The 12,645-nt window shown below is 43.9% G+C and overlaps 1 protein-coding gene across 1 annotated transcript in view; it reads right to left on the bottom strand.

Annotated features, from left to right (window-relative positions):
- The window catches only part of PRKAA1 (protein kinase AMP-activated catalytic subunit alpha 1), a 31,194-nt gene extending 22,319 nt beyond the window's left edge, over window positions 1-8,875 (bottom strand). The window contains exon 1 of the mRNA XM_090037987.1: window positions 8,743-8,875. Coding sequence (XP_089894113.1) covers window positions 8,743-8,872 — 130 coding nt within the window. The 5' untranslated portion in view covers window positions 8,873-8,875. The remainder of the gene's footprint in view (window positions 1-8,742) is intronic.
- Between the last annotated feature and the right edge of the window lie 3,770 nt (window positions 8,876-12,645).

The following is a 12,645-nucleotide window of genomic DNA, read 5'->3' on the forward strand; positions in this document are numbered from 1 at the left end:
GTACATAATATGTTAAAGCTTAAACCTATTACTACCTTTAAACATCTAAATAAACTATGATGAATCCACAAACCTCTAACAAAAACTTGAGTGACACAGAATTCTTTTTTAAACTAAAAAGAAGATAGAATAGGGAGAAGGAAGGGGAGACTAACTGTGAAGGTAAAGCTTTATAGGTCTGGCACAGTGAATCACCTGCTGCATTAAAGGTTTGATCTTTTGAGGGGCACCATGCTAGTGGCAAGCAGTCATCACAAGTGTTGGGACCCCAACCTCTGACTCCAGGACCAAACAACACTGATTATAAACATCCAAGGTTCATTCAGCTACACCTCTACCAGCACCATTATGGTATCATCTGCCAACAGGTGTCTCGTGTCTGTGTTAGACAGGGCAATCTCTACATGCAAGAATGAGTACACACCAATCTGATATCAGTTCCAGAAAGACAAGCCCGTGGCAGAACCCCTGAGCCTCCCCGAATAGTCCATTGCTGACCACAGGGTAGCTGTTCTGAGGCAGCAAAGCTTTAAAAATGAACTTCAACAGGAAACCGCAGAACAAGAAATCATTCACAACCTGGACTGTATTAAGCATAATCTAAACAGGGACTATGGATTCTTATGCTATTACCTAGATTAGTTTTTGCGATTTCTTTGTCCCTATGGGTTTATGGCCAACTTGACTCTCCCAGCACTACCCCCTTCCCCTCTCTTCCTTTTTGTATTTTATACACTGCTCTGTGCACTTTCTTCCACAACATCTGTGGAAGTGAGCTCAGGCAAGGAAGCTTATGCCATTGGAAGCCAATCTTTTCGGCAGATGTGCCACAAATTAGCCCTGCATCCTCCTCATGTGCCACTCCAAATGCTTTCCCTTACCTAATCTGCTGCTCAGTTTTCTGATCCTGCTTGATCTGATGCTTTGATTGCTGTCCCCTGTCCCATCTGCCATTGTGCTACCACCTGTACCCTTCCCAGTCTGCCATGTACCACACAGAGGTTGCCTATACCATTTGTGGCACCTATGCCACATGTTGATGGCCTCTGGCTTAGACTAAATCAGAGATGAAGCATAAGGTACAAATCTAGCCTGTCTTCCTCCAGTAAACCCCAACACCTGTATTCTCAGGATCACCCACAAAGGCCATCCAAGTGGTTTCATACTCATATTTTACAGGGGTGCACAGATAGAGATTTTTGGGGCTGATACTGATAGCCAATTTTTAAGGAGACGTATCAGTCGATACCAATCCTATTTCTGATACCAGCCTGGCAGCTTGAAAAACAGTGTTCAGCTAGTAAATCTGTTGGGGTGGAAGAGGAGGTGGAAGGGAAGGGGTGGGGCGGGGAGGGTAAAATCAAGGCCCCTGCGCTGAGGAAGGGAGTGGGGCTGAGGCAGGCACTGCCCAGCTAGAGCAGAGAGGTGCAGGGCCTCGGCTGTGCTGGGCTCTTCCCAGCAGGGGCTGGGCTGGGCTGCACTTGGGGCAGGCAGCAGTGGTGCTGGGAGGGAACTACAGAAGTGGTTACAGCCACCTGAAAATTTGCCATAGCCCCTCAACTACCCACCCCAGCACTGCCAGCGCCTGCCTAGAGTGCAGCGTGGCCCAGCCCCCACTGGGAAGAGCACACACAGCACCGGCCCCAGCCCACCCCAATCCAGGGGCATATGCCCCCAAAACAGCAGGAGCAGCAGTGACATGAGCCACCAGATAAGCAGTGCACAGTGGTGAGAGATACCCCACCTCCCTCCCTGCGCCCCAGGATGGGCCACGGCTCCATCCCATGCCTACTCCACCCTGACTGAACAGTGCTTGCCCCAGTCCCTACCCCAGCCCCACTTCCTCTCTCACCACAGGGGCCTGATCTGCTCTCCCACGCCCCTTCTCTTCCCCCACAACACATTTACAAGCCACATGCAGCTCTCTGAGCAAACACACAGGCCATTTAATCATTCATATCGGGCTGATTTCCAATACAGATAATTTTCTTTATATCAGTGCTGATCCGAGATCGGACCAACATATCAGTACACCTCTAATATTTTAGTGTTTCAGCTGAAATGAACTCAAATTGGCTCAGCACTCCAAATGAGACAGAAGCTTGAGTAGTTTAAAGATTTAAAAGCTTGTTTATTTGCTGTTGTGTATATTTAAATTAAAATCCCCTTTACCATTCTATTCCAGGTACCTAGCACATCGTAAAATAAAAGCTAGTTACTAGTCAACACACAATAAATTTAGCATTTTCTGACATACTAAATGCATAAAAATATGAAAGTGAAGGTCTGTAACTACTTACATCTTAACTATATGCATTTTTTTTCCCCTAGAATGTACCAAACCTAGAATAAAGGTTCTAGTTAACTGCAAATCTACATGCTTTAACATGTTTATGCACCAATGAGAATGCACCTTTCTTTAGAAGGTAACGGGGGTACAAGTTGAAAAGATTATTTTAAAGCAGTGTTTCCCACTCAGTAAACAGCTCAATTAGGTGGCTTTCTTGAAATCAACCTAGCTTACCAATATCTCAGTTTGGTCTGGGTATGTTTTCTCTTTCCCTAGTCAGTAATATAGTTATCCACATTCATCTCAACAGGGGAAGGTGGCACCTTAGAGCAGTGCATCTCAACCAGGGTGCCACCAGAGTCTTGGAAGGATGACACATGGTGTGAGGAGATATGCAGATAAGCTAAACAGATAAGCACAGGCTCACTGTCCCTGCCTAGGTGATCGCCCACCCCTCACTGCAAGAAGGTAAAAGCACTGTAATATATAAACTAGTTTCTGAAATTGGGTGCCACAATTCACGAAAGTTATGGAGTGGTGTTTCAAGCCCAATGAGAGGTATCTCAATGCCAAAAAAAAGTTAAGAACCACTGCCTTAGACTGCTTTAGAAAAGCACACGCTTTCAAAGGCAACAGCTTATTTCACCAGATGCTATCTCTAAGGAGCCATCCTGCCCTATTTTTTCCCTTGGTTACAAGAGCAGTAAAATCTTGCTGACGGTATTATTTTCCGCCTTCTGTAATTTGATGACTTCTTACAGCTTAACTGCATCAGTATCTGAAAATCAGCTCCAACATGGATTCTAGTCTCCACAGTTCCTACCTTCTAGAGATACTGTAATAGGATTTTGCATCTACTTGGTTCACTCTTGATCAGTTCAGTGAATGTTCAGGTAACGAGATCCTTCCTCTACAGAGCTGCCCTTTTTCACATGCTCTTTTCTGTTTTGTGGTGGACTCCACAGTCAAAAGGAAGACACCAAAACATTATGTTTTTAGCAAATATTCCTCTAAACAATGGATGTGTAGGGCAGACTCTTCCCTTATTGTATGCATTCTGACGGACTGTGAACCTTCTGCTTCATTTTGTATGTAGGGTTTGCCTTATCTGCTATCTTTGCCTTCTGTTACAGTAAAAGCCACAGAGGAAATATAGAACTCTCATGCCCGACATAGGGACATTCCTTAAAACCTAACGACCATTCATTCAAATGGGAGCACCTCTGGCAGACAGACTAGGTTTTCAGGTCTTAAAACCTCCAAGGAATTAACTAACCAATGGATGGCCTGATGCAAGGGAACAACAGACAAATGGAATTGCAGTTTATAAAAACAAGGGTCATTAAACCATACAGAGTGCAAAAAGGCACTAAACACAGGTGGGTGACAGAAAGACGGATTCACTCAGGTGATTCAGAAGAGAATGCATCTTCAATTCCTTAGAGGACTGGCTTAAGCCCCAAAACGTTGCTCATTAATGTGTACTGTATAACAAGTGCATGAAGGGGAGTACAGCACAGCACAGCACATTTTTGCACTATCCCGAGTAAAGAGTGATAGCAAAGTTTCCAAGATCTTGTTACATGTTTCAAACATTGGGTGCCCCAGAAGAGAGGAACCACATGCCAAAGGTTAAAAGGCTGGAACTCTGCGGTGGGTAAGGGGGAGGAGAAGGAGGAATACAAAGGAAACCGGCACTAAAAACGGAGCAGATAATAAATAAATAATCCTGTGTTTTCAGAAATTACAACTGTCAAAACACAGTTTGTCACTTTAACAAATTCTAGTTCTACGTGCATAGGCAATGACTTCCCTGAATTCAGCATCTTTTTTTTTTATAAATACTAACAGATATCTGCTGCTAGATTTTTTCATTTAATGCAAATAAATTCATTATACACTGCCAAAAATCACATTTGATTTCAAATCGTTTATTTAAAAGACAACTAATTTTAAGCACTGATTTTATCCACTCTGCTTCTATATTTTAGATATGCACCCACCCAGAAAAGTAGCATTCTGCAGTACTCCAAGTACAGCCACCAATATTCAATTTGTTCAGGGCATAAAACATATCCTAGGTTTCTTAAATAAGAAGGGAAACCATTCAGTCTTCCCAAACTAACAATCTACTCTTTCACTGGATGGTACTATTTAATAGTCCAGTAAGAAATTTGTTCTGTACCCAAATCTCTCTCAAAGAGTCCATTTTTGTAATGCATTTTTTTGTCCTTAATTCACCATTTATAAAACCTCAAAAAAAGACTGCTATTCATTTTATTAATAGCAGACCACCACCACAGCTTAGTAGTTTAATAATTTCTCTGAGGTTCACTCCAAATAACTGCTATGGTTTCCAATTACACTTATTAACAATGTTATTTTCTGTCCTTAATCCAAACATTACAAGAACTTTTGGCAATAAGTAATAGTTCAAGGCACCTGGCAGAGGCAAAATAGCCAAGACTCATTATTAACAGATTTGTTGGCTCTCTTTCAGATTCAGTTTCTGTGATGAATGCAAAGCTAGATCTCAGTTCATAATACTGCATATTTCTGTGGGGAAAAAAAAGAGTGAGAAAGGACTGTTATCTTCCTGCAACTTATTTGAAGACATACTACACAAGATAATGCTCGCCTTTCCTATAGTGCAGGGGTGGGCAAGATGTGGCCTGCCAGGCCATTCTATCCAGCCTGCTGTACCCATAAAAATTTAGAAAATTAATATTAATCTGCCCTGGGCTGCCTGTCATGTCGCCCTCCATAACCTGCCAAAACTCAGTAAGTGGCCCTCTGTCCAAAAATAATTGCCCACCCCTGCTATAGTGGAGCAGAAGATTTTTCTTCCTTTAAACATAAAAAAAGACACTTTTCAAGAAAATCAAAATTCACCTCATCATAGATGTTTTGGGACTGAGTGGTATTAATTCTCCAGGATAAGGACCACATCAAATTTCCTATACATTAAATTTAAAATGGCAAGCCCCTATTTTAATACAAAGAACTCTACATAGGAAAGGTGTAGAGATTTGTATTTGCCATTGATACTTAAAGCCCAGATACATTGTTACATGAAGCCCTAAGGAAGTAATACTTTCCTTATCCCCAAACCAAAAGTTTAGGAGTGGGTTATTTATTTAAATCACATCTCCTAATTTAAGGACATGGATAATCTCTTAAGCAACCCCCAGAGTGCCCCAATCTCAATAAACTTTACATACTTAAAACCCAGAATGTTATCATTCCTGAAACTTTTAGAGTGACAGTTCCCCAACTCAGAGTTGCAATCCCAAGAAGCCCCAAAGAAATTCTATTTGAAAGTTTGGACTTCCATCACAAGCCAAGTCACGGCAGACAGCAAGTAATCTTTGGACAGCTGATTCATAGACACTGGTAAAAGACACTCAAATATGCAATAAACTTTCAAGTGCTAGAATAATGGACTTAGTGGTCTGAAATGAAAAAGCACCAGCCACACTCATGTATCCTCTCTGACTAAACTTAATAATCTAGTCTTCAACTGGAAAAATCTAGATCCAACAGTTTACTCAAAGTAACCATAACCATTAAGCTTACAGAAACCCCAAACTTGAGAGAGAGAGAAAAAAAAAAAGGTTTAATCAAAGAGTCAGATTGCATAATCAAACTATTTTGTCTACAGGTGCCAAAACCGGTCTTCACTATTACCTGGCAAACAAAAAAGATTGACAGTTGTCTCATGACAGGTTAGCTAGAGTCTACTTATTTTGACAAGTCAATAAGGTAAATTCAGAGTACAAACACCTTAAAAAAGTATGAGCTAATAAGATTTCATACATATTAATGTTCCCTCATACTTTTATTCTAAGTATACACTTTTGCCGAGTAATCTTATGTTCCACACTACCTTGTTATCCCTTTCAACCTACATGCAATATTTTAATCTTAATTCAGGTAGAAGGCAGAGTAACTAACTATGTCTCAATATTTTACCATCAAGGGCATTGTGACAGAGACATGTGCGCACTGTACAGACTAAAGTTTCCAGGGCAACTCTGGGTACCAAGGGAATAAGTCTCTCCAGGGTTTATGTATAAAGAAAAAAAAATGTAGATTTTTAATTTTCTCTACATTATTTACTAATTAATATAAATTATTAGCACATAACATAGAGAAAATGAAAATTCCACTTAGGATTACATATACACATTATATATAGTTAATATATATTAAATTAAGGGGTTTATGAAGCCTCTTGCTTCACTTACAGATTTGGAAACCTGAACTGTTTTACCTCTCAGGCTTTAATTGGAAACATCAACAATTTAGGATGCAAGCTTTTAAAATGGCAGAAATGAACCAGAGCCAAAACTGAAGAGGCAAACCTGCCTACTAGCATGTACGGAAAGAGGGAACAGGGGGGAGAAGAGGGGGAATACTGAGTTCTGTTGAAGTCTCACCAAAATGATCAACCAAAGGAAATCCTAAGCTGTGTCTTACTCTACCTTGCCTTTTACCTAACATTTAAGGCTTTCACTTTTATATTTCTCCATCCTTAACTGCAGAAAGCTCAGAAGTAAAAGCATTCCTCTCTGTGGAGGCTGACTTGAAAACTTAAGGAAATGCCTCTTTTACAGTTTAGCAAAGTAGTCATACAGCCTTTAGAGCTGCCCCCAAGTAAGAAAACTAAGCTGTCCTTAGAGAAACCACTCCCCCCACAAGAGTAATTAAAAGTGCTGAACAATCAAAAAGAAATCCTGCTAACAGAATGTCATGCCCTCAACAAAAGAAGAACGGGTAACTAGATGTCCTAAGACAAAAGGGCACCAACAAGAGTCAATGCAATAAGGAACTCCTTTTAATTAAATCAATGTCTGAATGTCTCCTACAACTTCAAAGCTTAATTTTATCTAGTAAGACGTTATAGAAAGGATTAGCAACAAGTTCAGCAATGGAGAATGTACAAGAGCGTATTGTAATACGTACAGCAGTTCGTTTGGGGGTTTTTTTGCCAGCTAGACACAGGGTTTGCTAGCAATACCTGAAGTGCTGACTCTCATTCACTTGTGTCATCATAACAATGCTGTCTGAGCCCTGGGGAAAATCTTTCTTAGGCATGTCTGCAGGTACACTAAGCTTCTTTTGTGCTTTTTATTTCAAGGCAAGAAGCTCCCCAAATATCCTTGCCTTTAAGCATCTTAAAAATACTAAGGTTAAATCACAACTTCACTACATTCTGGAGGTCCTTTTTGTTTTCTTAGCCATGCTTAGAGTTTCCCCCCCCACACACACAAAAGTCAACATCTACTGTTTAAGAAGAAAAGCAAATAGTGCTTGGGTTATGGTTCAGTTCTGCAATAGTACAGTGGTCAATTTTAAAAGAAAACCTTCCCTTAGAGGCCCTTACTATTTAAAAAGGCTCATATTTATTTTAACAAGCACGCCACACACTTGTCTAGCAGATTTACAATCTAGAGCCTTATCTGAGGCAGAGTATAACTGCCACTAACTCACAGCATGATCTTAAGAACTTCAAAACTTTCCGACCGCTATTTTTCCCCACTTACAGAGTAAAAAAACCTACCCATCTTGGATGGATGCCAAGTATCAGTGCTGGTGCAAACAAAACTATGAAATGCAAAAAGCCTTTTGAGCATCTCATCTAACTGGCAAGGAACCTCAAATACTACATGCAAAGACTATGTTTATTAAATGTGGTATTTTCCTTGCATTAACATTTTTCTGAGTTAGGCAAGTGCAGCACGGTCACTGGTAACTGCACGTGCAATCCCAGGCTTCAGCAAGTAGGCTTGCTTCAGGTTTCAGGAAAATGAAATCAAGCCATTTTGCCTCTGGAGAACAGTTATTTCCTGCCATAAAACAGGAGGAACCACCCACTGACAAATGATTAGGTTCAACATTTGGTTCCTGCAAATGTTTGCAACATGCTAGGGACTGCTCCACAGCCTGTGTGTTCTGCCACTTCAGCTCCAGAAAACCTTGGCTCTTCTGGTCTCCCACTACCTGAAGAAGGGGCTTGTGCCCCAAAGCTTGCAGAGAACTTTTCCCCAGCTATTTAGTTGGTTTAATAAAAAGTATCACACCTACCCAAAGACCCCTGCCAGCTCTTTTTGTATTACTTTTGTCCACGATAACCCTGAAGCACGAAACCCATACCCACGCCCGCCTTGCCCAGGGCAAAGATCAACCCAATGCCAGGAGCTGTCCCCGACACTCAGCGCCTCGTAGCCCACTGCCCTGAGCTCCCCCTGCGCACCGCTTCCACATGCGGCCCTAGTGCTGGGACCCGGCCCCCGCCACACGCTTCACTCTTGCAGCCTCCCCGGGGCCCCAGGCCGCAGTGAGAGCCGGGCCCCCCGCAAAGGCCCGGCTCAGCCCCCACCCGGGGGGCGGGAGAGCACGACCCCCGCCCCTTCCTCCCGCCCGCCCCCCGGGAGCGGCCCGGGTCTCACCCTTGACCTTGCCGAAGGTGCCGACACCCAACGTGTCACCCAAGATATAGTGGCCGATCTTCACCCGCCCGTGCTCGTGCTTCTGTTTATCCGCCGCCGCCATCTTGAGCCAGGAGCCGAGTCTGCGCATAGCGCCGGCCCCGACGGGGGGAGGGGCGGGGAGGGGCAGCCGCAGTGCCCGCCCCACCCCGCCGGAACCCGGAAGTAAGCGCCGTGCCGCCGGGGCTGGGCGCTTCCCCGGGAAGAACTATTTGGTGCCGGGAGGAAGGGATGGTATAGAACCGTCCACCGGCGCGGGGCAGGGACAGACCATTGCAGCTGGGGGCTGCGGACGAGCCCGGCCCCAGCGCCCTGGTGCGGGAGGCGGGTATGCGCAGGGATTGACCTGCCGGGTGCTCGTGGTGTGCAGTGGGTATTTATGGAAATGGCGCGTGTGTACATATAAGTGTGTGCGCGTGTGGGTGTGTTCACTCATGTTTGTGGCTATACACACACATATCTACATACATGTATATATGTCGTCATCGGCAGTCCCTTAAATATATATATATATATATATACATATATACACACACATATAATATACAATACACATACATGCCCATACACACACACGTATATATACAAATACTAGTAAGTTGCCTGTCAAGAATGACGGGGAGTGGGGCCAGCAGGGACAGAGCCCTGCGTCCAGCCCTGCTCCCCCCACTCTCTCCTGCTGCTTCGGGTCTGACATCCACACCCCCGCCTTCGCTTCAGGTCCAACCCCACTCATTTCCCTTACTGCTCGGGGTCTGCCTGGCCCACGTCCACCTCCCTCCCCACTCCCTTCCCTGCCTGGCACCTCTCCCTCCCTGCCAGCTCTTCTGCTGGGTCAAGCGATGCCATCACTGTGATCCCCCCCCTTTGCCCTCAGGCAGGGAGGAGTGGGGCAGGTAGCCAGGGCATGTTCTCCACCAGCAAACTTCCCCTTCAGCAGTGCAAACTTGGGCCCACGCAGCCTACCCTCCTGGGGATACATGCAAAGCTGGCCAGAAGTATTATGGACAAATACACAGACTAAGCCTTTTATTACATTAGAATGCACACATGCACGCACACACACACCCCCTCCCCCCAACCAAGCTTTCCTTGACTGCTGCTCACTTCAGCTTAGGTAGACCAAGCAAGTGTCCTGTCCAAAGTACACGTGTGTATCTATATCCCCTCCACTCCACACCCCACCAAACACAAATTTTGGACAATCTATAAGGCAGGGACCTACTCTGCCGTCTCCCTGGTAGCACCTGCACAAGGAGGCTTGGGAACTCATAATTTGGAATAGAAACCCAACAGGAGGACACACGCTGCTTCCTGTAACATAATACAAAGCCTGGGTTATACACTCCTAGCAATGGGACCACCATTGCCACTGGATCCAGTCAAACTCAGTTTGCTAGGAACATAGCCAGCCTGTGACAGTAATGCAGTGACTTTTTTAAAAGTCAAATTTCAGTGTTAGGGCCATGTTTGAACAGATGGGCAGCCATGGAGATTAAATGTGGTGGCTTGCCACATTTGAGCTATGAGCATCACATAATGCCTTTTCCCTGTTTTCCACTCTTAGGAGCCATCCAAAATAAGAGGTAAGCTTCAAAGGAACTTCAGGTCAACCAACAAGTTGTCAAAGCCGAAAGGGGGACAGAAGAGAGTCAGTAAGGTTCTCCTGATCATGTGTTTCCTCCAGAGTTCAAATGTGAGTAGTCTTATCCACAGCACTAAATGCTGAGATGGCACATAAAGAACAGGCAGCAAAACCACTGAAGGCATTACACATATATAAACATCTACACATTATATGAGGGAAAATAAAACAATAATGCAAAGTGAAACAAATTAGGAGCCTAAGGCATAAAACACACTGACATACAATAAACCTGTCAAGTTACTGGCATTTTATACTAACACCTGAAAAATCAGTCTTTCATTTGATTATCCTTACAAACCTTTCTCTCAACATTTAAAATCATTTGGGAAATTTTACACAATTTTTAGTAGTCTTGGGGGTAACTCATGCAGTCCAAGTTCTGTTGTGGGAATAAGAAGAAAACATGTGAATGACTGCCTGCATTTCATCTGTTGCTCCTCCAAAACCTATAATATTTTCTAGCTTAACCTCGCTGACTCACTCATTGCATCAACACTGCTTGCGGAAGAGAAGGAAGCACAGTTCTGAACCGAGATACTACAGCATTTCCTTTTTTTTTTTTCTTTTTTTTTTTTTTTTTTTGTGCATATGATGCCATATGCAAGTCTTTTCCTCTCCAATTTCTGTATTCTACCATTTCTAATGATTTAAGTTGGACTGTTTCAGGAGTAAATTGCCAGTCATTATAAGAATGGCCAAGTCTGGGGCTGACTAAGTACAGGGAAATTGAGAAAGAAAGGGAAAAAAAATAAATGTGGATGCTATGGATCATTTTATATTAAGTTGCCAAAGGGACATAAATGATTACCTACAAAGCCATAAAAAGTATAAATCCCAGCTACCTCAGAAACTGCCTCCGAAGATGCAATTCCCCACATAAATATGCTATAGAAGCTAAAGGCCATTTTGCCAGCATAAAAGTTGTGCGCTGAATATAGACATTAAAGATTTAGAAAATGATTTCATAGACATTAGGGCTGGAAGGGACCTTGGAAGATCATTAAGTCTAGCCCCCTGCCCCAGGGGCAGGAAGTCAGCAGGGGTCATAGGATCCCAGCAAGAAAAACACCTCTTTCTTTTGAAGGCGTTCAAAGTAGGTGCTTGAACCACCTCCGGCAGCAGACCATTCAAGATCTTGGGGGCTCGGACAGTTAAGAAGTTCTTCCTTATGTCCAGCCTCAAACAGTCTTGCAGGAGTTTATAACTGTTCAACCTTGTAATCCCTTGGGGCACTCTGGTGAACACATGTTCCCCCAGGTCCTGGTGAACACCCCTTATAAACTTACAGGTGGCCATAAGATCACCCCTGAGCCTGCGCTTTTCCAGGCTGAGAAGTTACCCATGGCTCTCAGCCTCTCGTCTTAAGGTCTGTTTTCCTGACCTCTGATCATGCGCGTGGCTCTCCTCTGGACTCTCTCAAGCTTCTCCACATCCTTTTTGAATTGTGGAGCCCAAAAGTGGACACAGTACTCCAGCTGTAGCCTCACCAAGGCCAAGTACAATGGGAGAATGACATCCTGGGATTTGCTTGAGAAGCATCTATAGATGCAAGCCAGCATTTAGCTCGCTTTACTGGCTGCAGCATCACATGGCAGGCTTGTGTTCATCTTGTGGTCAATCCTGACCCCCAAGTCCCTCTGGTCCGTAGTGCTAGTCAGTGTAGCACTGCCAAGCTTATAGACGTGCTGCGGGTTTTTTCTCCCAAGGTGGAGAACCTTGCATTTTTCAGTGTTAAACACCATCAAGTTCTCATCCACCCCTTTACTGAGCCTGTCAAGGTCAGCCTGGATTACCCCCCTGTCCTCAGGTATGGATGCTTTACCCCAAAATTTGGCATCATCGGCAAACTTGGCCAGTCTGCTTCTGACTCCAATGTTCACATCATTAATGAAGAGGTTGAACAAAAAAGTCCAAGGACAGCCTTGAGGGACCCTCCTGGTCACAGTGCACCATGACAATTGACTTCCGTTAACTACCGCCATCTGGGTCTGACCACAGAACCAATTCCCCAGCCAGTGGATCATGGTGGACCCGAGGCTGCAGTTGGCCAGTTTTACCAAGAAGTGATTACAGGATACCAGATCAAAGGGTTTTTTTAAGGTCAAGATATATGGCATCAATCTCTTCCTCCTTGTCCTCCATAGGTCACCTAGTCATAAAAGAAAATGGAGATCGGTTAAGCATGACCTACCTACAACAAACCCATGCTGGCTGTC

This window comes from Crocodylus siamensis, chromosome 3 (genome assembly GCF_052110815.1).
Source record: "Crocodylus siamensis isolate JL-2025a chromosome 3, ASM5211081v1, whole genome shotgun sequence".
Classification (NCBI taxonomy): Eukaryota; Metazoa; Chordata; order Crocodylia; family Crocodylidae; genus Crocodylus; species Crocodylus siamensis.